Raw genomic sequence first — 27,849 nt, forward strand, 5'->3', positions numbered from 1 at the left:
AAAGCAATGTGTTAACCAACGGCTACCTAACCGATTAATGATGATAACAACAGCTGTAGGTATTTTCATTATTCATGCAGTTAAGAATCGCAAACAGTTTGGAAGTTTTTGTTTTTGTTTGTACAAGTAAATTGGTACGGATGGACGCCACATGTATTTAAGGTGGCGATGGCAGTTTACTGCCTGTTGCAGTACCTGCTGGTACGGCTGTCATTACATGCTGCGGCATCCCTGCTTGGAGAAGTGGGGCGTGTCCTTGAATACAGAGCTTACTGTGACCTTGAAGACATCACAAAAAACCAAGAATCTCACTATCTGTCAAATTGTATAGAACCGCCATTCACTGCTCTCAGATAGGGTTCATACAAAGTAATGTTTAATGTATGCGCACTATAAATGTATATGCAATGTTCCTTTATATCCAAAATTTGTTATGGAAGATGCAATATAGATGTTTTTGGATTAGTACTTTCTATTATTTAGTAGAAAATTACAACAGTATCAAAGTTCCCAGATTCCATCACAAGAACAATCAGCAGAGAAGTAGTGACAAAGCAGGTGGGCTCTTTCCATTGTTTTTCTTCTCCCAAAAATAACCAATTTTTTGGCATATTTTTATCTTACTTCCAATCTGTTTACTTGTTGATATGTGACACATACTTGGAAATCTCAAGTTTTTGCTTACACGAAATTTCTCTGAAATTTATTATCCAGGTTCTCGTTTGAAGTATTCCAATTCCATTTGTGTATTTAATTTTCAATGGGGCACTATTAATTAAAAGTTACAGTTAACTGAAGTTAGCACTATCATTCAACTCATGTAAAGCTTTGTGAGTTAATCAGTAGATTTCAGGAAGGTGACCTAACATCATTTTAGAGTTAAGCAGTTCCACTTGTCTGTAAATTATTTTAAATTACCTAAAGCTAATTATATTCTGAAATAGTTAAACTTAAATTTTTGCACCAGTACCATTTCCTCATTGCAGATTTCATCAAAACCACTAATAGATTATAGACTTCGGTCTGACATACAGTATTAATTGATTAACTCACTAATTAACAATTTCAGACAAGCACAGTGAAAAGAGAGTTACATATTATAGCTTTTGGCCAAAGTCTTTTTCAGCAAAGTTAATGCACACACATTCACACAAGCAAGCACACCTCATGAACTCATGACCAGCAGCTTCGATCAGTCCTGCCAGTTAGAGCTGCTGGTGGTAGCAGTCATATGTGCTCGCTTGTGTAAATGTGTATGCATTAACTTTGCAGAAAATGGCTTTGGCTAAAAGCTATAACGTATAACAGTCTTTTCGTTGTGGCTGTCTGCAACTTAATGAGTCATCTTCAGGGTGAGTAGCAATTTATCCTTTTTCTAATATTGTTGGTATTCCAAACTGGAGTTTCCATTGATTAATTAATAATTTCATGTTATTCACTTTAAGATGCAATGTGGCATCTATTCACATAAATGAGGGTAATCACAATGCACAAGAAAAATAGTGTCTGTCTGTAATGAACAACATTTTACGTATTCTTGTAGGTCATCAAAAACAGTAAATTTCAATCTAGCCGTATTTCAAAGCATAATGTTGTTTTCAGAATAACTGCTTGTTCTTAGGTCTGTCTCTAAGCACTTGGACATCTTGCCAGACTAGTCAGTCCCCAAGTAAACAAGTAAGATCTATGTCAGCTCACACCACAGTTATGTACATTATATAAATGAAAATACATGCATCAGCAACTGAAAACTTAAGAAATTTAATGTTTAGTTTCTTAAAAGTGAATTATGCACTCTAAGGTAATGAATGTTTGAACTGAGCAGCACTGTTATCAACAGCTCATAGCATGAGAGTGGTTTGGAACATTCTCGGAACCAACACAAGAGGTCAGTGCTAGCACTACGAGTTGTTCATGTGATATTCATTGGACTGTTGCCTGTAAGCACATGCCACATCAATGCTCTTGGAAGAGAGCTGTGGAGGTGGCATGTCCCATGTAGTGATCTGCGAAGACGAGGGGGGGGGGGGGGGGGGGAGATTTGAGCAGTGATTAAGTACTTCGTACAGAAAGGTATGATAGCAAAGGACATTCATACCAATTTCCAGAATACACTTGGAGACTATGCTCCTTCATATTCAACTGCTGCCAAGTGGACAAATGAATTTAAATTTGGTTGGGAGAGCTTAGATGATGATCTGAGCAGTGGCCGGCTAAGCCGTGTCACTACTCCGAAAACCATTGCAAAAGTGCACAAAATGGTCATGGAGGATCGCTGACTGAAAGTGCGTGAAATTGCTCACGCTTGTCAGATATCATCTGAAAGGGTGTATCACATTTTAGCTGAAGAATTTGAAATGAAAAAATTATCTGCAAGATGGGTGTCGCGACTCTTGACGCTGGATCAAAAATGCATGAGAATGGATATATCGGAAAAATGCTTGGCCTGTCTTAGGAGAAATGAACAAAATGTTTTGCTCTAGTTTGTGACCACAGATGAAACTTGGGTGCACCACTATACCCCAGGGACAAAACAGTGGACACATGCTGATTCTTCGCTACAAAAAAAGACAAGACAATTCCTATGCCGGGAAAGGTCATGGCATCAGTGTTCTGGGATGCGAAGGGGATTCTGTGTGTAGAGTATCTCCCCACAGGGCAAACAATTACTGTAGAATACTATGCTAATGTCCTGGACAAACTGCAACAAAAGATATGCAAAAAAAGGCCAGGTTTAGCCAGGAAGAAAGTCATCTTCCAACAAGACAATGCGTGCCCACACACGTGTCATTGCCGTGCTAAAATTACATGAACTATGGTATGAATTGTTGCCACATGAGCCTTATTCACCTGCTATGGCTCCGGCAGACTTTCATCTCTTCCCAAAACTGAAAATTTTTCTTGGTGGACAAAGATGCACTTCAAACAAAGAACTGATAACTGGAGTTGACAACTATTTTGCAGGCCTGGAGGAAACTCATTTTCGACGTGGAATCAAGGCACTGGAACATTGTTGCACCAAGTGCATTAATTTACAAGGAGACTACATTGAAAAGTTTTTTCTATCCCGTTCCGAGAACTTTTCAAACAACCCTCGTACTTAGCATTGTTGACTCACCAAAGTGTAATTGTCTTTGCACATTGCTAAAGGGCTGCTAAATGAGAATGGTATTGTTTTCGGATAAATGTGAACTGTTTAGTCTGTACCACTATTGAAAACTTCACCACTGTAATTGTGCATGTTGACCTATAGAATGATTGTTCGTAGCGTAAAAACTGGTCACCATAATTAATACCTAAACTTTGCAAAGAATTAATGTGTGTTAATATAATTGTAAATATGGTGTGAATATAATAGAGGGAAACATTCCACGTGGGAAAAATATTTCTAAAAAGAAAGATGATGAGACTTACCAAACAAAAGCGCTGGCAGGTCGATAGACACACAAACAAACACAAACACAAACATACACACAAAATTCTAGCTTTCGCAACCAACGGTTGCCTCGTCAGGAAAGAGGGAAGGAGAGGGAAAGACAAAAGGATTTGGGTTTTAAGGGAGAGGGTAAGGAGTCATTTCAATCCCGGGAGCGGAAAGACTTACCTTAGGGGGAAAAAGGACAGGTATACACTCGCACACACACACATATCCTATGCGGATGGATATGTGTGTGTGTGCGCGAGTGTATACCTGTCCTTTTTCCCCCTAAGGTAAGTCTTTCCGCTCCCGGGATTGGAATGACTCCTTACCCTCTCCCTTAAAACCCAAATCCTTTTGTCTTTCCCTCTCCTTCCCTCTTTCCTGACGAGGCAACCGTTGGTTGCGAAAGCTAGAATTTTGTGTGTATGTTTGTGTGTCTATCGACCTGCCAGCGCTTTTGTTTGGTAAGTCTCATCATCTTTCTTTTTAGAAATGTAAATATGGTGTCGCGTACATCAATGAACAAACACCATCCCACACACAATTATATTTTCAGCTTTGTAGTGATCAAGGCTGGTGCCACTGAGGACAGGCTACAAGTTACAGGACTGTTCTGTTGCAAAGTCCACAACTTATTTAACCTATACAGTTTTATCTAAACAATAAGTCAAGAAGCAGATGTTCCGAGTTGGAAGATATCAATATTCTTAATCAGCATAAACGTATACATTCATAAATACTACAGGGAACACCACACAGTTTTTTCAAATATAGCGGCTTTGCTGCTGGGCAGTTAGGCTTCAGTGCTGGGGCAATGAATTGATGCATTTGTATGTGTGTGGTTTTATAAGTTCTCTCTGAGAAAAGGTAATTGTCAGGAAGCTTAGCAACAATTTTAATCTTGAAACAGGCAGGCAGAATGAGACTGTGCACTGACTGAGACTTTAACTAGCAGCATCATCTTTCTCTGGAAATGCTTTTATCCAGGTAACATCACAACCAACCCCAATAGATTCGCTTCCACCAGTACCTCCATCCTACTTTTTCTTGGATTCGTTTGTGGATTAAAGTCCACTTCTTCCCAGCTTCATGGTCACAACACTGCTGCAACCTCCAAGTAAGTTCCAAAATGGTGCACACACAGCTGAAGAGTGAAACAGTCATTCTAGTGTTTATTCTTCTTTGTGTGTCCATCAACAACTCTGTTATATGGATAAGAATTACATTACTCCTTCCATAGTTTGTTTAGCATCACTACCTTCAATCATAATAGTTGAACTTCAGAGCTCATCTGCTTCACACTTAGCAGTTCATCCCCTCTATAATGTTTTTCAATGATATCATAACTACTGTAAGCCAGTGTACTCAAATTCAACAATTACTGTTGCCTTTTATTCAAAAACTTTTACACAAATTAAACTACAACACATAAGGCATTATTATGTCTCAATAGTACATGTATTTATCATAAGATGCGTACAAAATGAACTATAATTACTGTACTTATGTATATTTACACTTTGCATGAAATATGAGTAGAAATAATTTAAACTTCAACAAAGGAGACTTTATGTATTATAATGTACATTTTAGACACATTTAAAACACAAGACGGAAAGTTAAAAAAGTAATCTCTCAATAAAATCATTTTTGATACAGACAGAAATGTGCAAATTTGACATTTTGATTTAAACTGTGGGTATTAATGCTCCCATAATAGTGTATTGGCACCAGACAGCTTTCTCTTAATAATTATGAGTATTACATACTCTGAATTTTTGTTTATACGAATTTCACTGCCTTTGTCATTCACTGCAATTAAGTATTTAGTGGTAATCACTGGAAATCTGCAATGAACAAAGTGAGCAGTGTATTTTTCAGCAGTCTGATTAAAAAAACTTAATAGTGCGTCAGGGAACTTTGTCCACTGAGACACATGGAATATTTATTTACTGTTACAAGACACAATGAGCTTATGTGTGATTGTTAAAAACTTAGATCTTTGATCTTTTCCTAGCAATAGCATCTTCAACTGCTTTTAGTTGCTTCAACAACTCTTCTCTCCTAGAAGTTGCTTTCTTGCTGCTTCCTTGTTTAGAAAGCGCGGCCACCTGTAGACAGATTTTGCAACTAGAATTAAATAGCAATAAACATAAAAATTGTCCTTTTCCATTTGATTCCAAAGTTTTACATTTGTTAATACTTAAAAAGCTACATAAGAAAATTTGCACTAGAGAGCTTAAAAATACTACATTATCCAACAAACTATTTATTGTGTAAAGTTTCGATGCAAAAGTACTCTGCACAATATGACTTTTCGATTAATACAATGCTACAAGTGAGGTTATTAAATCATCCATGTTTAAGGTGTGGAAGAAAGAAAACAGACATCATGAATAGGAAGTTGAAACCTCAAATAAAGGAAACAATGGGGGGAATTTCCACATGATTTTTTAAAATGTGTCTGTTATTACATATATTTTTGTGCAAACAATGAAGATACATGTCAACAGTTAAATAATGTGCATATTCTCACAGGTGACCTCTTTCATTGTAATGTTGTGCTGGGGTGATTTGACAGAAGCACTAATGATTTTCTCCTCATTAGTACGTGCAAAACAGCATTTTTTCAATGGGATTATTCCAATGAAGTATCAACACTGAGAAAGCAAAGTACTGGGCTTCAGACAGTCATGTGGGTAGCAACTGGAACCTGAAGTTGCAGGGACTATATCTCAAACTGAGATGGGAAATGATGGCCTTGGCAGGGAAGCGCACATCATCATCATCATCATCATCATCCATCATCATCAGCTTTATTTTTCACAATATGGAACACACTGTTGGATATAGTCAAGTCTACTCAGGGTTACGTGCAGCTTCCATGAGTAGCCCTGTTGACTTAACGTGTTCTCCAGTACTTTACACATGATATGAGCAGTTCCAAACAGTACTGTAGCTTGTACTTCACTGTGTTTAGAATGTCCTGGGATTCTAGACAGAATGCTCTTCAGGTTACGTGGTATCGACCCCAGGGTACCAATGATGACTCGAACGATATCAGTTTTTACATTCCACATTCAACTGACCTCAATTATAAGACCCTTGTATTTCAGTTTTTTCCGAGTCGCTTTATGATTAATGTCCCCATGTCATGGGACTGATAAATCAATTAAGAGAGACAATCTTCTATCTGGCTGGCATAAAATGCCTGGCTTGTTAGCTGCAACTGTTTGATTGGTATGCATTTGTTGGCTGACAGGACAGTGTTACATCCAGCTATTGTGATCACTTTTAGTGAAAGGTATACTGTTAGTTCTAAAGGTGTGGAACTTGTAGAGCTCTGCTTATTTGTGAGTACAGCTATGAGCATATATTATTGTTTCTTTTGAGGCATTCATTCTATGGCAATATAGGACAGCCTGATGTAATTTGAGCCACGTGAAATGGAACAGTGTTACTTCACAACACTTGTCGAATGTTGTAAAAATATGATTTGATTGATTTATGAATATTTAACTATGCTCATTTAGAGTGATGTAATCAACAGCTTTTGAAACTATAAGATGATCTGATATTCTACATTTATCTATTATTCTAGCCTTAAGTATATAAATGAACATGGCCTGAGCTCATTCTATGGGTTTTATAACTAATTATTATTATTAATGGGTGTAAACGTGGGCAAGAAAAAAATCCTGGATTTTTCCCAGATTTGCTGGTTAAAAGCACAGTTTTTCCCAAGTGGAAATACACTACCGAGTGAAAGTACACTTTTTTCCACGTTAAGTGACAGTATACTTTCCATTGGAGGAGTAAAACTTATATATCTTTTTAATATTAAAGGTTTTATACACCAGTGTATAATTTCCCGGCACTTTAGGAAATAAAACCCAGCAAAAACCAACACATTTTGTAAAGATCTTTGACATGTGGCAACACGTACACTGCTTAATTTTGTATTATGAAAGTATAAATCTGAATTCCACAAAATACAGCATGGTAGTTTTTGAAGCAATGAAATCGATACTATGATGTGCTTTTGTCAGCCACTCATAGCTTATGTCATATAATCTCACCAGCCTATAGCAACATCACCGTTAAGTAGCGTCAAAACACAAATAAGAAAAGTTAAAGGTTTAAATTTATATACACACAGTACAGCTTCAAGAAAAGCTAAGCTTTTACATACAATATCGGCTGTCCAAATATTTTTGCTGTTCTTTCCGAGATATGGTTAAGCAGGATCCTGAGAGCACAGCTTAAATTGCACCAGCTGAATATTTCTGACAAGCACAATTATAGATTTCACTGCTGTGCACTGAAAATTTCGTGGGTTATCTGGCTGGATAATTGTTCTGTTGGGCTCTTCTATTTTTTCATAGTAAAGGAAATTTCATGTGAAATTGCTGAAGACCTCATCTTGCATACTTTTTTGAAGGATAATTATACTTTTTGCCATTGTTACTGCATAATTTGTAATCTACGGAATAACTAAAATAAATATGAAAAACTAATCTTGAAGCCTGGTCTCTTCCAGTGTGTGTTACCCTTCAAGATATATCAAACACAAATGTACCAGTAAAATTTTAAATAATGGCATAAATGGCCAGTCTTCTGGGCCCAAAATTTTTCTAAGTGGCTGGTCCTCAAAGGGTAAAGTTTGAACGAATGCTACATGATTTAAGAAATTTATCGCACATTTCCACATGTGACACAGTTCTTCTTGCCTAAAACGGAATTAACTTTGAAAGCAATGCTTCTCAAACTACCGTTCACAATATTTTCCCATGAACTATTAGAAATGTAAACAGTTTGTGACGTCACGCTCATCACAAGCAGTTTGTTGTTAGAAGTATTGCACAGTTTTTGTCCTAAAAGCTTTGACACATAATGCTGTCAGCAGACATTAGTGTGTGCAATGCATTTCACTGCCGTAAAAGGTGCATTTTCTATGCAACTTTAGTTTTATTTTTGTGTTATTCTCTTGTTTACATTTTATTGCTGCACTATTATTTTGTGATAGTGAGCTGCAGTAAGATTCTTTGTTAGAGTATCAGTTTTTACCAGGCAAAATTCCCATGTTTTCCCCAGTTTCTTCCTAGATGAAAAAATTGCCCAGTTTTTCCCAGATTTCCCCTTTGTCTCATGGAATATAATCCCATATTATTATTATTATTATTATTATTATTATTATTATTATTATTATTAGTGTATAGTAATCTGCAAAAGAACCGTGGCAGCTATTATGCCTGAGGACAGCCAAGCCTCTCGCCTTGTCATTCCGTTTTCTAATAAACTTTTCTTCAAGGGGAAATGCGCAGTAGGCTGACCTAGCGGGCGGTATCAAGATAAGGTGGCAGGTATGCTTTGTCATTTTCCGTTTGGGAAGGCCTCCTCTGTAATAACAGACTGGATTGTAGAAAGTAGCTTGCTGGTAGTTAACGTGGGAGGTCATGTTGTTGTAAAGGTCTGCTTGTGTCTGTGTATATGCGGATGGATATGTGTGTGTGTGCGCGCGCGCGTGCGCGAGAGTGTATACCTGTCCTTTTTTCCCCCTAAGGTAAGTCTTTCCGCTCCCGGGATTGGAATGACTCCTTACCCTCTCCCTTAAAACCCAAATCCTTTCGTCTTTCCCTCTCCTTCCCTCTTTCCTGACGAGGCAACCGTTGGTTGCGAAAGCTAGAATTTTGTGTGTTTGTTTGTTTGTGTTTGTCTGTGTGTCTATCGACCTGCCAGCGCTTTTGTTTGGTAAGTCTCATCATCTTTATTTTTAGATATATTTTTTCCACATGGAATGTTTCCCTCTATTATATAAACCATTTAAGAGTGTATATGAGAGAGGAATGGAACAAATGGATGATGAATGAAACCCAACATGAATTCATGCTGAAAGGAGCTTTAAAAAGACCTAAAATCAAACAAGTGTGTCAGTGGACAAAGCATAAATGGTCTAGAGTTACAAAGACATTACTGTTAAATCTTTCAAGAAGTGTGGCATAAGTAACTCTCTCAATGGCAGTGAAGACCATTTTATATATATGATTACGACAGTGAGGACAATGAAGGTGAAGGAGAAGAAGAAGAAGAAGAAGAAGAAGAAGCAGATGGTGATTGTCAGGGATTTTAAAGGTCAGTTTGGTTTTATAAAATACAAGTCTTTTTAGTCTGGCTTTGCAATCTAATAATAAGAAAGGTAAAAAAAGGTAATTTTTAAAAACTACTTAAAAATTAAGGCACATCTTATAGTCCATAAAATATGGTCTATAAGTTAATAACTTCTGGTTGGAAAGTTGAAGCACTGAAAGCAATGTCATTGGTGTATATTAATGTAAGAAAAGGCATCTCTCATCTCTGATGGGTCACACTGCTTCAGTTTCTGCTTGACTTTCATTGGTTTAAACAAATTCGTTCAAAGTTCCAAGATTAAAGTAACTCATGCCTAAGGACTAGTGCTAACTTCAGTTTCATTTACAAGTTTCTTAAGTAATACTTGAATAAGAAGTAATTTATGGTCTGTCATTTTCAGTTTGATATAACAAACATTTATCACATTCATGAAATGATAAATTCAGCAACTTTTCAAAGTTGAATGAACAAGCTTACTTCTAAATCTATCCCTTTAGGACAAGGCAACAATTTACAGCAAGTAGTAAACTTGTTTTTCAGGAGGATTATTCAAAAGTTGACAGCACTGATCTTGGTCTAGAATTGAATGCTGTTGCTGCACTTTAGTAGAATTACAGATGAACGTAAAAAGTGAAGTGCATAACACTGTTTCACAACGACCCCCTAGACTGTATACTAAATGCTTCAGATGAAGTAAGACTGTCCAGTTAATTTTTCAAAAACGTTCAAACATGGCTAACCACCTTACATCAGTGCAGGTTACAAAAAAGTAGTGTTAATGTTGATTTAGTTGCCAATCAAAAGTAATGAGTTATGAAAAATAGGCAAGGTCATGCTGCTTTGCAGGCACAACCAAAAACTTGCAACATGAGGGTATCTTAGAAGGCTATATTCTATGAATGGGAAACAGGGCGATATGGTCATTACATATGGTCTAAGAGTGTACTCAACAAAATCAACATCTATTGCCTTGGATGGACATTTTCATTATAACTTTTCCATAATTCTATGTTCTGAAGATTGGATCTTGTGTAAATATTATTACAGCTTCTGACTCTGTTCTCATTCTTCCTCTCCTAAGTTACACATCCACCTGGCTTCTGTCAATGTCTAAGTTCTCCGGGCGGTTTGGTTATTTACCATGCAGAGGTTTATGCTCCAGGTTTCTTTAAGCATACTCCGAATTTCCATCTTCATGTTACTTTGCAGACATTGAGATGAAGCAAGTTGAGTATCCAATCTTATTTGTTGTTTTTATGGTCTCCCAAGATTTTCTAAATTTTTTCCTGAACTACGATATTTACCTTGCACACAGTGAGTGAGCAGTAATTTCAGGGTCATAAATAAAATTAGTCCCATTGAATTTCATTTCTCATTTCACACTACTTGCTAATACAGATGCAGTGATCAATTAGTTAACACAGACACTTTGTTAATTATGAAATATTGTTAACCGAAAAAGTTAATATAGTACAACCTTACATATTTACTGAGTGGTAGGAAACATACTGTGGCATTTTAATGCCTATTATTTGAAAGTAAATATCTCCAACTTTTCCGTAACACATCTAAAACTGTCTGAAACTAATTATCTTCTAAATTAATTAACATTAAAGCTTTAGACTACTGGTAACTTGAACTACAAATTATGATTGTTAATTTGATTCATTGATTAGAAAGTCCAATACTTTGAGGGTCATCAAATAATTTAACAAGGCTGCCATTAATAGTGAGAAGTGGAAACATATTGTTCATAGGCGAAACTATACATAGACCTAGCACATAAGAGGCCAGGCAATCTGTTGTCGTGTGCAAGTGTCGTGATCATATAACTAACATTCCGAAATATCCACATATATTGTGTACAGTTCATTTTCTTCACTCATGGGTTTAGCTCATGACTCCTATGACAGTAATTACTAATTAGTTTTGAGTGAGAACTTTTTAGAGGAACACACTAATTACTGACTCCTATGAACAATGACTAGTTAGCAGGGCAGTGTTGACAGACTTACTGATTATTTTTGTGCACTATCTTAATTGTTCCAGGTTCCTTAAAATGTGTATGATGACAGATAAATTTTTGACGCATATGTGAATCATTTTGAAGCACTGGACTGTGTTGCGTGATTACTACACTAGGACAATTTAACATTCTATGAACTAGTGTAGTAGGTAACAATCTGCTTTCATTTAATTCGAACTATATGTGAGACACGAAACTGGCAATATCAGTGAATACTTTACACCAAGAGTGCAATTAAACTGTTTTAAATCTACCTCTGGTGTCAACCACAATATTGCTATAGACTATTAGTACAACTGACATCTTTCAGCCAGTTTTGGTGCCAGTGCATTTACCAAGAAGAGAGCAGGCTTATCCAGAAGGCACGTTTGTTCCAACTCGAGACAGTATCAGTACCTTCCGCATTCTGAAAACTTTATTATTACTGTTATTATCATTTAATGTAAGGAATACTTTTGACAGTCTAGACTGGGGAATGAAATACAATAAAAGGCTGTGCCAAGCCAATAGAGCCAGACAAAAAATTGCAAACAATCTTGTATCAGATACTGCAGAGAAAGTATTTACAGAATTTATAATATACTTGGTGAACATACAGTATGCAGGTCATTCATGGGTGAAGACAACTACAGAATCAAAACACTAGAATCTGGAATAATGCTAAGGACAATTACAGAATCAAAACACTAAAATCTGGAATAATGTTATAAATAGTGCTGGTGCACCCCAAGAGGGAAGGTCACTGAGCAGCATGTTAGCCCTGGCTATTCATTTAATAGGAATATGAACACCTCACTGAGTTTATAAGTTTGCACTGAATATGGCAGGATCGAAGTTCTATCAAATGGACAACTACATGGGCAAACACAAACAATTCTGTTACAATGGTAGTGGACACATGAGAAAAGATATGATCCAGGCAAATCAAATCAACAACCCAACCACCACCAAAGATCATCATCTTGACAAAACTGATCAAGGTCAACAAGAAGACAAGTTCATATTAGTTAAAAGTGACTGTATCTTCTTTTTTTACTACTCTTCCCAGTACATTTCCTTTTTTCCTTCTTTTTCTTTTTGTTCTGCGTCATGTCCTATCTGCATTCTATTTTCAGTCATCTTCTGCAGCTTTTTTGCTTCTTTTTATCTGTTTACATTCTTGTTTTCTTGGCCTCCCTCCTGTTGTATTCTCTTACATACATTCATCTTACAGACTGATATCCTCCTCTTCTGACACACAAATCCCTTTAACTGGTAATTTCCGATAGCCTTCAAATCAGTTTTCTTGTTTTGACAATTGATTATATATGTATTTCTGCAATGTCATGTATCAACTTTTTCCCAATCGCCAACAACTTTCAAGAACTGGATAACTGCTGCATCTATCTATAAAATGTGTCACTCCACACCCTCACCTTTTCTGGTACAGCACTGAATAAGGGTGTCAAATGTGCATCCAAGAAAGACTGTGAGATCAGTAAAGACCTCTCATTAATGAGAGTCATGAAAAACTAAGCTTACTTATAAACTTGTCTATCTTTTAAAAGTGTTAAAAGTGGGACCATGATGGTCCATGGCAACAAGAATATAAGAAAAGGACAATCACCCTCTGCCACTGTAGTTTAATTTATTCAAATCACAGCTAGTTTTGGAACATGATCTTCCATTCGATACAGTCCTGCAAATAGTTAAGCTACTCTCTTAAGACTGATCGTCAAAGAAATAACTGTAGCAACTCCCTGCAGTAAAATGTGCAGCCAAAGATGAAGCCACATCATCATATATTTGACTAGTTGAACATTCGCTACCAGGAAACTGGTCTGTCATTCACGCAGCATTAGACAGCATGTACAGTACGTAAGTATGGCATGCTTGGGTTTGGATGGTCAAATCATCTGAGAATTTTGCTGAGAGGTATAGAAATAGTTATTTCCCTGAGGATTGACTTTTCTTCAGCCTTGTGTAAATAGTTTTATGATTATATTTAAAAACAAAGATGCTGTAACTTACCAAACGAAAGGGTTGGTATGTTGATAGTGTCTCTACCAACATACCAACGCTTTCGTTTGGTAAGTTACAGCATCTTTGTTTTTGAATATATTTTTCCCACGTGGAATGTTTCCCTCTATTATATTCATATCAATAGTTTTATGATTATTTACACAACTGTGATGATGGAGAATATTCCACAAAAATTAATTATGAACTGAATAAATTAAACTATAGTGGTGGAGGCTGATCACTTCTTTTATTTATTAAGATACAATCTTATCTGATCTGACCACCAACTATTAAAGAAACCCATTTGTAGCTAAGTATCCTCTCAAATGTCAATGACAGAAGTTGTTTATTTTTAAAGTTTGATGGATCTTTCTTGTTAAATAATTTTCTTTATTACACATGGTTTTGCTATAGTGAACTGATGTAGAAATGAATAACTTACATTCATTTAGTAAGCCTATCACACATTACTACAAAAAACAATATTAATTTAAATGTAAAACTAACAGGGAATGTTATACTTAAACAGCTAATGCATAAGGTATCTGTGATAAATCTGACTTCTTTGCTTTGCTAGAGTAGAACAAAAAGAGATTTCAACCCCTCAATCTCATGTCTTAAAACTAATTTCTTGTGCCAAAGATTACAAACCTTGGCTGCTAAAACTGACTCTGCTGACAATGGCGTATCCGCTGGTCTTTTCCGGCCTGCTATAATTGGTGGCGCTGCTCGATCTGAAAACATATCTTCCATCAACATTCTGTTCAAATTCTTTCTTCTACATCCTCTATACATTCAATAAAGCTGTCCAATGTCACAATACTACTGGTACCCCACTATGGAAACAATAACTTCATACAACTAAGCTTTTTCACAGTTTTTATATATATATATATATAAAGAAAGATGATGAGACTTACCAAACAAAAGCGCTGGCAGGTCGATAGACACACAAACAAACACAAACATACACACAAAATTCTAGCTTTCGCAACCAACGGTTGCCTCGTCAGGAAAGAGGGAAGGAGAGGGAAAGACAAAAGGATTTGAGTTTTAAGGGAGAGGGTAAGGAGTCATTCCAATCCCGGGAGCGGAAAGACTTACCTTAGGGGTACAAAAGGACAGGTATACACTCGCACACACACACATATCCATCCGCATATACACAGACACAAGCAGACATTTCTAAAGGCAAAGAGTTTGGGCAGATATGTCAGTCGGGGCGGAAGTACAGAGGCAAAGATGATGTTGAAAGACAGGTGAGGTATGAGCGGCGGCAAATTGAAATTAGAAATTAGCGGAGATTGAGGCCTGGCGGATAGCGAGAAGAGAGGATACGCTGAAGGGCAAGTTCCCACTAACACCAACTAATGCATGGAAGTATTCTAATTCCAAATTTTGAACAGATTACAAGGATTTTAAGGGAAATACTAAGGAAACTAATCAAACTTACGTCCAAAAGGATAAGAAAACTTTACAGCATATAAAACTTTCAAAATGGAAACAATTAATGACAGTTATTAGAAAGACAGACACATAATAAAAAAGAAAATGTAATAAAAACAGACAAAATGCCAGAGGAAATTAAAACAGCAGTACATACCACAATGCCAGAGAAACAGAAAAGTGAGGTGGAAATAGAAGTGGAACAGTCAAAAAATGACATTAAAGAATGAGTGCCAGGGGAAAACCATCAAGCACTTTTATATTACATTGCACACCTCTACAAGCATTGCAATACAATATAAACTATTGAGAGTGGAAGCAAGGTCTTTTTTTCCCTTCATTTGTATACAGTGTCAGACTAAAGTTGTCCAACCTAGCTACAAGAAAATACTTTTTAGAAAAGTAATTTCAAGAGAACAAAATTTGTCACATGTTGAAAATACATTACACTTTTTTGTCACTTCTCTATGTACACTAGTCACTTAAAGATAAAAGGAAAAATAATCAATTTTTTCTTTCAAAATCAAATAGATTCCCTACAAAAGCCAGTAAACCCACCTTCACTCTTGCTGTCATTCACATCATCATCACCAAAACTGTGCATTTCACATGGAAATTCATACTTGACTATTCCACGCCGCCTTCTAAATGCACCCACAACACAGGTGTTGGAAAGTTATAACATTCAATATTGAATACTGACAGTCAAAGAGAAGACTGTGGCAATTATCTTTGAACCTTCCTTCAGTGTACATAGCACAGAGATATGAAAATCTTTGTCCTCATTTGAAACAAGAGGCTGCGAAGAGTAATGTCACAACTTGATCTTGATAGGCACTTTTTGCAAAAATTTTATGTCACAATTACATCACAAGAGCCAAAAGAATAGATTTTATATCAAAACTAATGTGTGCCACAAAAGAATTCATATATACTTAAGTAACATTTCTTTTCTTGGATCTGGGATGGCAGATGGCAGAGTTGATGCACCCCTAAAAACAGAACACTATTAAAACTGAATTTGTTGAACCAGCAGCTCCTTTGTTCAGAGAAAATGAGGATGGTGAAAGAAAAGTTTTGAAGAATTTGAACAAGAAAGATTGAGCTATTTGGATCTCCTCTTCAAACGAGGAATTCAATACAAGTTGTAAGAGTTTGAGGATTTTTACGAAATAAGTGAGATTAAAGTTCAGTTGCAGTGATGGAGAGTCATAGAAAGTCAGTCAGTCTGCTCTTATGTTTAATCAACTGAACATCTGCAGTTTACTAATATAAACACGCACTGAAATAAATTGCAACTGTTATATTCTATTGCATGTCTTACTCTTAAACAGTTGTTGTTTGTAAGAGTGACATAGGGAGACCATTTCACAACAAACCGATCACTGAGAAAGTATCTGAAAGGTATATTAGTATACTTAGGAAAATTTTAGACTTTTTCTATGCACTCACCAAATTAATCTCTAAACCTTCACAAAAAGAGATTATCGCCTATTTCTTCCTAATGTATTCTCATTGTCAATTTCAGTCAGTAGCACTGTAAATTTGTTTTCAAACAAATAATTATTCTCTATATTAAAAATCTTATGTTAAATACATTAAATTTGTTAACATCAAGTATAGATTGAAGTGTCAGAAGTCTTTTCTAAAAGAATATGTATGGAGTGTAGCAATGTATAGATGTGAAACATGGATGATAAATAGTTTAGACAAGAAGAGAACAGAAACTTTCAAAATATGGTGCTACAGAAGAATGCTAAAGATTAGAAGAGTAGATCACATAACTAATGAGGAGGTACTAAACAGAACTGGAGAGAAGAGGAATTGGCAGCACAACTTGACCAGAAGAAAGGATCAGTTGGTCAGACATCAGGCATCAAGCAATCACCAATTTAGTACTCGAGAGCAGCATGGAGGGTAAAAATCGTAGAGGGAGACCAAGAGATGAATACACTAAACAGATTCAAAGTGATGTAGGGTGCAATACTTACTTGCAGATGATGAAGCTTGCGCAGGATAGAGTAGCATGGAGAGCTGCATCAAACAACAATGTTAAGGGAAAGGTTGAGGCATGCAAGTGAAAGAGGCAAGTAATGTCATGATTTAAAATCATTAAACTATAGAACAACATGACACTTGTTCCAAATAACTGTCAATTTTGCTGAAATACCGGATTTTACCGTCTGTCTACTGTGAACAAACTTTGAAATAGTATGCCCTTTCCATCCAAAAATACAGCCTTATTCATTTTCTGTATCCTGTGAGCTGAATTTTAATTCTGCGCATTTTTTGTTGGAATGTTGGGAGATTCTATTCCACTGATTAACATGCTGTATGAATTATCCATATCTCCAATTTTATAATAATTGGTGACAATACTGTGAAAAGGACAGACTGCTACACAGCACACAGTGGAGATGTTGAGTCACAGATAGGCACAACACAAACATTGTCAAACAAGTAAGCTTTCGGCCAAGGCCTTCATTGGAATTAGACAAAACATACATGCACATACGCCAATACAAATACAACTCACTCACACACACATGACCACAGTCTCCGTCTGCTGAGGCTTGAGTCTGGCCTCGGCAGCCCGAGACTCTGTGTGTGTGTGTGTGTGTGTGTGTGTGTGTGTGTGTGTGTGTGTGTTTCGCCTAATTCTGATGAAGTCCTTTTTGGCCGAAAGCTTACTTGTTTGACAGTCCTTTTCAGTAACTACCTGTGACTCAGCATCTCCGCTATATGGTGAGTGGCAGTCTATCCTTTTTATAATATTATCATTATTCCATCCTAGATTTCCCATTGTCTGTTTAATAACTTGAGAGGTGTACAACAGAAAACATAGGCTCAGCAACACTGCCACAGTACACATGGAGATAAATTATCCAGACTGACAGCTCACATTACACATCAGCACACGGCACAGACAGGTACAAGAAGTTGAAAAAACGTACAAGGCCTGTAGGGCACTGTTCAGTTGGATGGTGGAGGCCTGCTTAATGATGATATGAGACCCTGATGTGCCTGCCACCACTTCTCACTGAGTACTACAGGATTCCAGAGTCCTATCATGTTTTTTGTTCACTTACTACATGCCTCCTAAATTGTGTCAGAATGACTTGAAGGAATGACTTGAAGAATACTCACAGAACATACGAGAGTCTGTGAGAGTGTTTGTTTTGTTTGGTTTGGCTTAAAAATAATTAAAGCATATCTAACCTCAATCTCCTTGTTTAGGCAACTGCAGTGTTTTGTTTTCATGATGGCTAGTGTTGATAATCCAGTCTTACACACAGGTATGTATATGACAACACGCTGCTATGTAGATATGACTCTTTAGAACAGTGGTTCACAACTTTTCCTAACATGTGCCCCCTTTGCAATCCCAGAATATCTTATGGTCCCCTGTGTTTGTTCGTTTATTTTATTTATTATTATTTTTTGCTTCTTTTGAGAAACTCTATTTGACAATAATTTGCAATCCAAAGTTTAGCTGAAGAGAGTTATCAAATGTAGAGTAATACAAATCTACAGTTTTTCAAAGGACTTTGTGGATGAAACAGACATGTCTATGTCTTACTTGCATTCCTAATGATACAGTTTGACTTTAACAACACTTTTCACATCTAACATTATATTATGTGCAGAAGGTTACAAGAAAATTCAAAACATCAATGAGATGGTTGAAATTGTTTTTCTTTAAGCAGCTTCTGAATGTTTGGTTTCAAACTAGTTAAAGCACGTCTAAGCTCAATCTCATGTTCAAGCAACTGCAGTGTTTTGTTTTCATGATGTCTAGTGTTGAAAATCCAGTCTTTAACACAGCTATGTAGATGATAACATGATAACATTTTTCCTTTCCCACACGTGTGTAAATGGGGAGGAAACTATTTTTTCCAACCCCATTTGGTGGATCTGTTCTTTAGCACTTACATCACATTTCAATTTAACTGCATCCTCTTGTATTTCATGAGGAAGAGCCTGCACATAAATTATGAAAGATGATCTTGCTGATTTGCCCAACCAGTCTTCTGAAGACAAATGTGGAAAATAAAGTCTGACCTCTTCTTGAAGCTGTTCCATGTATTCACTGATGATAACTCTCAATTCGTTGACATCGTACTGTTGTCTGTCTAGAAGTTTACTGAATCGAGGAAATGATGAAAAGTTAGTAACGGGAGCATCCAGGCAATACTCCCGTAGCTGTGTCTTTTCCATTATTATGGCGTTTCTACCTGGTAGTTTCAAATTCAGATTATTCAGGGTTTCAAAGCAATCTGCATGGTATGCTAGGAAATATATAAAGTTGTTATCAGAGAATGAATTATGAAGTTCAGCTTTCCCTTGACTCAAAAGAAACAGTTCTACCTCTGCTTTCAATTCACACAGCCTACTATATATACTGTCCTCCAAAAACCAGTGTCTTGTGTATGAGACATTAAATATTGGTGTTCAGCATTGGGATCATCATATAGGACTCCGACAAAAGTAAGTATCATAGCACAGCACTTGACTTCACTTGAATAGCCACACTGACAGCCACTTTCAGTGCAATTTTAAGTTTCTTAGGACAAGTTTTAGAAGCTGGGCTTGTCTGTGGAACATACAGTGACAGCCAATAAAACTGGATTTTTGTTTTCTTATGCAATATTTACGAACCCAGAATACGAACCTAATATGACTGGTGCTCAGTCAGTATGAATTTCCATAATGCTGTCTCAAAACAAAACACTTTTAACCAAAAATTCATTAATGGCAGAAGATACATCAGACGTTTTGATGGTGCTTCCACGTTTTTAGAAAACAATAGTTCTTCCATTATTTTCTTCTCGCCCACAAATTGGTAGTACATTATCAAGTGAGATCTTTGAGCTATATCAGCAGAATCAACAACACTGTAAGGCAAAAAAATGGAGACATTTTTCGTCTTTCAACTAGCTGTTCTTTCATATTTTGGCCACTTGTCCAACACTATATTACACATTGTTGTTTTAAAGAGTTTTCTTATCGATTTTTTGCTATCTTCTCCAAAAACAATTATGGTTGTTTTACAACTATTTTCCATTTATCGTAGTACTATAGCATTATGTTGGCCAAACTTTGCCTAAGAAGTAGATATTTTCAGAACTGATTTAAAGAACAAATAGATGCCACGTGTCTTAATAAGAAAGCAAGATCCACATTTGAAGCACACATAACAAAACAGGCATGCAGACTGCCTCCACGTATTGCAATATGCTGAAAAAGACCACCATATGATTCTGTTTGTAGGCAAGAAAACTATATAGCCAAGATATTGTAGCTCTCTAATCCCCTACCTAAACAAACAATAATTTTTTTAAAAAAAATCATGAAATAATGCTGCTTGAGGAAGATGTAACTCACTGCACTGAATAAAGAAACGTAAAAGTGGAGTTATTTACTAGACACTTAGAAAAATTATAGACTGCACTGTAATCTAACCAACCACCATTTCAGGCTATTTGCAATCCACAACAGTGTGGAGTTAAGGAAAAACAGATACTAAAATGAAAACGTAATTAAAATTTATATCAAGCAATAATACTTCTGTTACAACAATGCTGGCTTACCTCTTCGAACCAAGTTTAGTTCTGGGAGCTCTGGAAGACCAGTAACAGTCCGTTTTGCAGGTGCTGCAGGGTTTGACCCAGGTGTTTTCAAGGTTAATTTGATCTGCTGCTTTTGACCAGAGAGCTGAAACATCCATGACAATCATGTATTTATAAAAAAAACTTTTCTAAATACATTCATGCGAAACAATCTACTTTTCATTTGGGGTATTATCATCTGCTTTAACCTGTTCTGTGTCTATCTCCAGACTTGTAGTCACATAACAAACAGGACTCTATCCTCAAAAAGATCACTTTTCCTTAAAATAATAATAATAAGTATTATTTTTAATATTATTATTATTATAACTGTGACAAACTGCAGCAAATTCATCACATTATCAGCAAGTATGGCATTTGCAACACACAAATATGTAAAACTTTATAGATTAACTATATAAACATAGAATAATGGAAAATGTCTAAAAAATGCTCAAGATTATGCTGTTAACATAAAAGCTAACCTGTCACTATAACAATCATCCACTGGCTGCACAATTAGCATTCATTCATATTTGTGATAACACATTTCAGTCAGATCAGATTCTTCTGAGTCAACAAATCACCCAAATTAAAATGAAAGTTGAGAAACTTATCTGTATCAGATAAGCAATATGAATAAATATGCGGGCTTTCATGCAGAATACAGGAAATAAAACTGTGTTTCCCCCAAATTCTACGAATTAATAAAATGGACATTTTACTCCCCCGCCCCCCCCCCCCCCCCCCAAAAAAAGTCCTGGAACACTTTATTACATATATGTTTAACTAAATGAGAAAACAAGACATAAAATTAGAGAAATGATAGAAATGTGAATACAAAGAAATCTGCAATAGTGTATACAGACATACTGATTTGCAATAGTATATACAAATAAGCAGCACAACATAACAAAACGCTTTAAACTGCTGAGAGTAACTCTTGTAACGAACGTGTCACATGAAAGCTTTCAGCTTGGATATGACTGAAATCTATTTTCAGTATAATCTCAAGACAATTGATATCTTTCCCAATGACATCGAAATGCTATATAAAGGCTGTGAAAATGCAAATGAAAACACTAGAACTAACCAAAATATTGATTCACAGAAGAACAGAAAGGCAACAATTTATCTATAGAAGAATGGTTCGTGGTGCACAGAAACACATAATAGAATACAATTAACCTACCATTTATTTTCATTGTAACACTTCAACCATAAGTTTTAATCTTCTAATTTTCAACTTCTTTAACTTGTGTTAACTGTTTTCTATAGTGTGTTTCTGTGGGCCAGGCACGAGTCTGCTACTGGTACTATTTTGCATATTTTTCCATACACGGATTTTCATTATTATTATACAAAATCTTGATTCCATAACCCTTTTCTATCACATAGTGCAGGTAATTGCTACTAGGTTGGGATGTTTTCTGATTTTAATCATTCACTCTTAATGATTGACACTGATTATAAAAATGCTGAATAATAAGTGACTTCACTTAAGCACAATGACAAAACACACGTACAACTCCGAACAGAGCACAACACTGAGCAATACGAGTATACATTCTACAAAAATGCAGAGGAATGAGTAAAAATAACAATCTATATACAGCTCATGTGCGGCTTCACAATTTCTGTAAACTTCAAGACATATATCAATTAAAAATGACTAATCAGCAAAGGACTTCTGATCAATGGCCAGAAAAAATCTCCCTCCTAAATCGGGTGAGTTGGCAGGTATGAAAATGTCAAAAAGCTGTCACAGCATATAACACAGCATCCACTGCCATTATGTTTACGGAAGAAAAACTGTTGTTATAAATTTATTTTAGTTGTAACTAATGATCATACATTGCCTAACCACCTTTTAACACTGTAATGGCCCACCTTTGGAATGCAACGGAGCAGCAGTTCTGGATAGCATAGATTTGAAAAGTGTTTGGATATTTCCAGAGGTATGTGGCACCAGGTGTCTATACATAGACCATGTAATTCCTGCAAATTACGGTCTGTTTTTTTGTGAGTGTGGAGCTAGCAACCAATAGTGTCCCAGGTGAGTTCACTGGAGTCAGATCAGGCAAATTTGGTGCCAAAGGCACCAAAGTGAGTGCACTATCATGCTCCTCAACCCTTTTGTAGTTACATATATATCTGTGGGATTCATGGACTGTTCATCATTACTGCAATCAACTGAGGAAAGTGCTTGCCACCCCAGGACACCTTGCATCGTACCTTTGTTATTGTTCCACAGAAGTTTCAGCCTTTTCTTGATAATGCTGAGATCACAAACGACGCGGGCATCAGCACATGTATCCTATTATGTCTTCAGATACATTATACCAAAATTTTCACCACAATCGAATGCAACAATAGCACTGTTTACAGCATGTTCAAGCTGGAAGCACTGTTACCATATGGTAAATGAGCATACATCTCGTTGTTACAACAAACCCTAGCTTTGAAAATCAGTAAAGGTTTAGAGAAAACTAAGGATTTGAAAGAGGCACATCACCTTCTTTTTAGATGACAAGGTACCCACCCATAATCACTTTGTATAAACAATATTAAATCTCAAGACACAGCTGAAGAAAGATCTTCAGAATCAGATACAGATTATGAAGTTTATGAAGAGAGGAAATAATGAAGTGCAGGAAAGTGAGGAAATGGAAGGTGTGGGGAATGCATGGAATATACAGTAAAACCCGTATTTAACGAATCTCTGTGGACTCAAATGTTTTTTTTCTTAAATTGGGGTTTTGCCAGCATAATGGAAGGAGTGATCCACATTCATAATTCAAGCAAGTTTATGTGATATAAGTGCCATTTAATTACATAATGAGTAACATCCTTTTCTTATCAGTTAGTCTTGTTTCTTTTGTCCTTCCAGCATATTAGAGTTAAGTTAGAATTGATTTATCTAAATCAAAAGAGGAAAAAGAAATTCCTACCCTTATTAATTCCTTGCATAGCTATCAATCTCTGGTATGGAAGTCAGGATGTCATCATCACAACAAACAATGTCCTGGAATGTTGCATGCAGGCAGCAAAAAACATATGCATAGCCTGTACAACACTGAGTCTCATCACTTCCTTTCTTTCTCTCAAAAAATGAAATAAGACTTCTACACTGCTCGTACTCTGTATTTGGCTTTTACAGTGTGTTTTATTCCCGGGTCCAGAGGCTGCAGATGATTTGTGCAGTTCGAGAAACGAATACAACATTTAAATTCCTCAGGAATGGTGTTTTCTTGGGATGCACAGGGAACAGGTCAATAAGATGTACAATTTCATTTCCTGCTGCCACTTCTTGGCATCTAAACTCCTGAATAAGTCGTAAAGATAACTGGGGTCTTCAGGGGCTGTTGTTGTACTCCGAAGTACAAAAAAGCATTTTTATGTTTTGGAAACACCTGGGAATTATCTGGGCTGATAACCATTATCAGTCGTGGTTATCTAATGTTCTCCGAATAGTTTAGACTTTCTATGACCACATCCTCACTTTCTCGACTTGTACACTGAAAAGACAGATTATGATATTTTTCAAAACAATTTAACCAGCCTTTCCATGCACTTAAAAAAAAAAAAAGGTCAGAGTAATTTCACGACCTTTCTCTTGCAGTATTTTTTGGTTTATGAGAAAGCTTTCACTTCTCAGTCCTTGAAACCACTTTAGAGGGGTTGTTCCTTTTTGGAGCCACAGGAATCATTAGCTCTGGCATTTAAGAAAGCTTCCTTAATTCCTTAATTTTAAATAAGCCACACATGTGGACGGCACAAAATCATACTTCTTTACCATGCTGGAAAAATTTAATGTCAAGATCGCAATCAACATCGTGGATGATTGTCAGCTTTTACTGAATTATAAGCTTTCTACATTTGCGGGCCAGAACTTTACAAAAGAAAAATTGATAACTTTGACATTTCAGTAAATAAACAATTACACTTTTCCTGGTTTGAAGCCTCAGTGACTGCGACAGAGAATGTAACCCCACCCAGGTCTCACAGAAATCGATTTCTGATTCATTCAACGCATCTGCCGGTATCGCTACAAGGGAAATCGAGTTTTTGATTGTACTCAAGGTACATGTAGACCACCTGAATCGATTACTATTTACTGCATCACATAACAAAAATATGATCTGTGTGAAATGGAAATATATTAGAAACTTATTTGAAAACATTAGGAATTACATAAAAACTGGATTTTAATTTGCAAAATGCTTCATGTTTACTCCTTAAAACAACTTTTTCTTAAAGTCAGTTTCATTATAAGAGAAGAGAAATAAATTGTTCTTATGTGAGTTCCACTGGGACCGATGGAAATATTTGTTAACCCTTAACTTCCCAGCGTGTCCATATGGACACAATTGTTGACTAGTTTTGTTTTTCCTTCATTGTTGGCTTACAATTATTTTTAGCGTTGGCAATCACATATTGTTTGCAGGGAGGGTTTGAATTTTATGCACATTGTGTTAACACTTCATTGTTACCATTTACACTGTGATTGTGAAAGCCTGTATTTTGCTTTGACGTCCGCAATGGAGCATGTTGATGTAAAGTAAGTAATGTTCCGTAAAGAACTTCTTCATTCTGGCATGTGAAACTGTTTGCAGTATATCTAAATATGTTTACAGAGATTTTCATTTGAGAAAAGTTGTTATCCGTCGATTCACTTTCTGTTTATGAAGTGATTATTTCAGCCGTGTCCATATGGACACGCTGGGCAGTTGCAGGGTCAAAAATGATTATGTTTCTTTTTCTCTTTTCATATCATAACAGAGGTCTGGCAGAATCTTTAGATCCTGGTTTGACTGTGCAGGATGTTTTAGACATCCTGTTGGAGGATTCAAATGCTCCTCAGGCTGATGGAATTTACATCACGCCCCTGATCTAGCAGTCCTCACAGATGAGGATTCGGGTGATGACGACGAAGGAGGAATAGCAGATAATCTCAATCCTAGACAACTCCGGGATGAATCTGAAATACGATTAACAGACACACACACAGAAACAGATTTCAGAAATATAGATTACAGGAACAGAAATATGCAAAAAACCTGGGTTCATGGTGCACTAATTTCAAATTTGAAGTCTTTTCCTGATCCATGCTTTGAGACATATGTTGATAAGTCTGCAGTGGAAAATTTCGAATTATTCTTTGATGATGCTCTGATACAATTCCGAGTTGATGAGTCAAACAACAACGCACTTTTCAAGAACTTTCCAAATCCTAATATAACTTGTGAAGAAATGAGGTGTTTTCTGGGGATCCTCATTCTAAGTAGTTATCTCTCTCTCTTTTGAGGTTTGCCGATGACACTGTAATTCTGTCAGAGACAGCAAAGGACTTGGAAGAGCAGTTGAACGGAATGGATGGTGTCTTGAAGGGAGGATATAAGATGAACATCAACAAAAACAAAACGAGGATAATGGAATGTAGTCGAATTAAGTCGGGTGATGTTGAGGGTATTAGATTAGGAAATGAGACACTTAAAGTAGTAAAGGAGTTGTGACTGGCAATGGCAAGGAAGCATTTCTGAAGAAGAGAAATTTGTTAACATTGAGTATAGATTTAAGTGTCAAGAAGTCTTTTCTGAAAGTATTTGTATGGAGTGTAGCCATGTATGGAAGTGAAACATGGACGGTAAATAGTTTGGACAAGAAGAGAATAGAAGCTTTCAAAATGTGGTGCTACAGAAGAATGCTGAAGATTAGATGGGTAGATCACATAACTAATGAGGAAGTATTGAATAGGATTGGGGAGAAGAGAAGTTTGTGGCACAACTTGACCAGAAGAAGGGATCGGTTGGTAGGAGATGTTCTGAGGCATCAAGGGATCACCAATTTAGTATTGGAGGGCAGCGCGGAGGGTAAAAATCGTAGGGGGAGGCCAAGAGATGAATACATTAAGCAGATTCAGAAGGATGTAGGTTGCAGTAGGTACTGGGAGATGAAGAAGCTTGCACAGGATAGAGTAGCATGGAGAGCTGCATCAAACCAGTCTCAGAACTGAAGACCACAACAACAACAACAACATCTCTCTCTCCCTAATAAGAGGTTATACTGGGATTCCAATTTTGTATGCAATGCCATGAGGAGAAATCGTTTTGAACAAATTATTAGATTCTGCACTGTAAAGACAATAACAAATTTGATGAAAAGGACAATATGTGGAGAATTAGACCCTTTATTGAAATAGTAAGAGACAAAGTAATAAGCAGTTTGTTCCTCAGCAACATCTATCTTACGATGAATCAATGATAAAATATTTTGGGAAACACTCTTGCAAGCAATTTATCAGGGGGAAACTGATACGATTTGGATATAAAGCATGGTGTTTATGCACTACTTCTGGATATCTGGTAAATTTTTCCTTTTATCAAGGAAAACCACCCAATCCAAATACAGTATATGAAGCACAGTTTGGTAAGGCTACTGCCCCACTCGTTCAGACGATAGATGATTTGACACTGGATGTAAAGAGACTGCCATTCCCCTTTTTCTTTGACAACCTATTTACAGGTTTTTCTGTTCTGTCATACCTGAGAGAAAAGGGCTATGGAGCAACAGGCACTATCAGAGAAAACAGAGTTCCCAAATCATGCCCAATTTCCTCAAAGAAAGCGCTAGTTAAAAAGGGGGTATTTTGAATCCTCACTTTGCAAGGATGATGGTGTTATAGTCACAAAATGGGTGGACAATTCAATGGTTGCTATAGCTTCTACCTGTGAAGGAGTTGAACGTGTACCATTTGTAAAAAGATATTCCGCAAAGGAGAAGAAGACAGTTCATGTACAACGTCCTCAAATTATCACAGCCTATAATAAACACATGGGAGGAGTGGATAGGATGGGTGAAAACATTGCCATGTGCAGAATAAACATTCAAAACAAGAAGTGGTACTGGGCTTTACTTTCTTGGCTGATTGACATATCTGTACATAATGCGTGACAGCTGAAGAAAGGAACGGGAGCTAGAAATACTCAACCTGAATTCAGAAGAGAAATTGTACAAGTTTACCTAAAAAGATATATGAATCCCATAAAAGGATCAGGCAGGCCGTCTATCAGTCCTATGTGTGGATACAAATCGCGTGTTCCAAGTGATATCAGATATGATGGAATAGAAAACTCAGAAGAAGAGAAGATGTGTAGGTTTGTACTGCAAACAGAAATCATCAGCTGTTCACTCAAAATGTGGGAAATGTGATGTAG

The 27,849-nt window shown here is 36.5% G+C and overlaps 1 protein-coding gene across 5 annotated transcripts in view; it reads right to left on the bottom strand.

Moving 5' to 3' along the window:
- Positions 1 to 4,826: 4,826 nt before the first annotated feature.
- LOC126175966 (zinc finger CCCH domain-containing protein 18) overlaps positions 4,827 to 27,849 on the bottom strand; it is a 122,272-nt gene continuing 99,249 nt past the window's right edge. For 4 of the 5 annotated variants that reach the window (XM_049923062.1, XM_049923060.1, XM_049923061.1 and 1 more), the window contains exons 12-14: positions 20,615 to 20,738; positions 14,229 to 14,311; positions 4,828 to 5,532 (exon numbers count right to left, since the gene is read on the bottom strand). In XM_049923062.1, coding sequence (XP_049779019.1) covers positions 5,416 to 5,532; positions 14,229 to 14,311; positions 20,615 to 20,738 — 324 coding nt within the window. In that variant the 3' untranslated portion in view covers positions 4,828 to 5,415. Of the gene's footprint in view, positions 5,533 to 14,228; positions 14,312 to 20,614; positions 20,739 to 27,849 lie in introns of all 5 variants that reach the window. The other variant, XM_049923059.1, reaches the window with a different exon arrangement.

Source organism: Schistocerca cancellata, chromosome 3, assembly GCF_023864275.1.
Source record: "Schistocerca cancellata isolate TAMUIC-IGC-003103 chromosome 3, iqSchCanc2.1, whole genome shotgun sequence".
Taxonomy (NCBI): domain Eukaryota; kingdom Metazoa; phylum Arthropoda; class Insecta; order Orthoptera; family Acrididae; genus Schistocerca; species Schistocerca cancellata.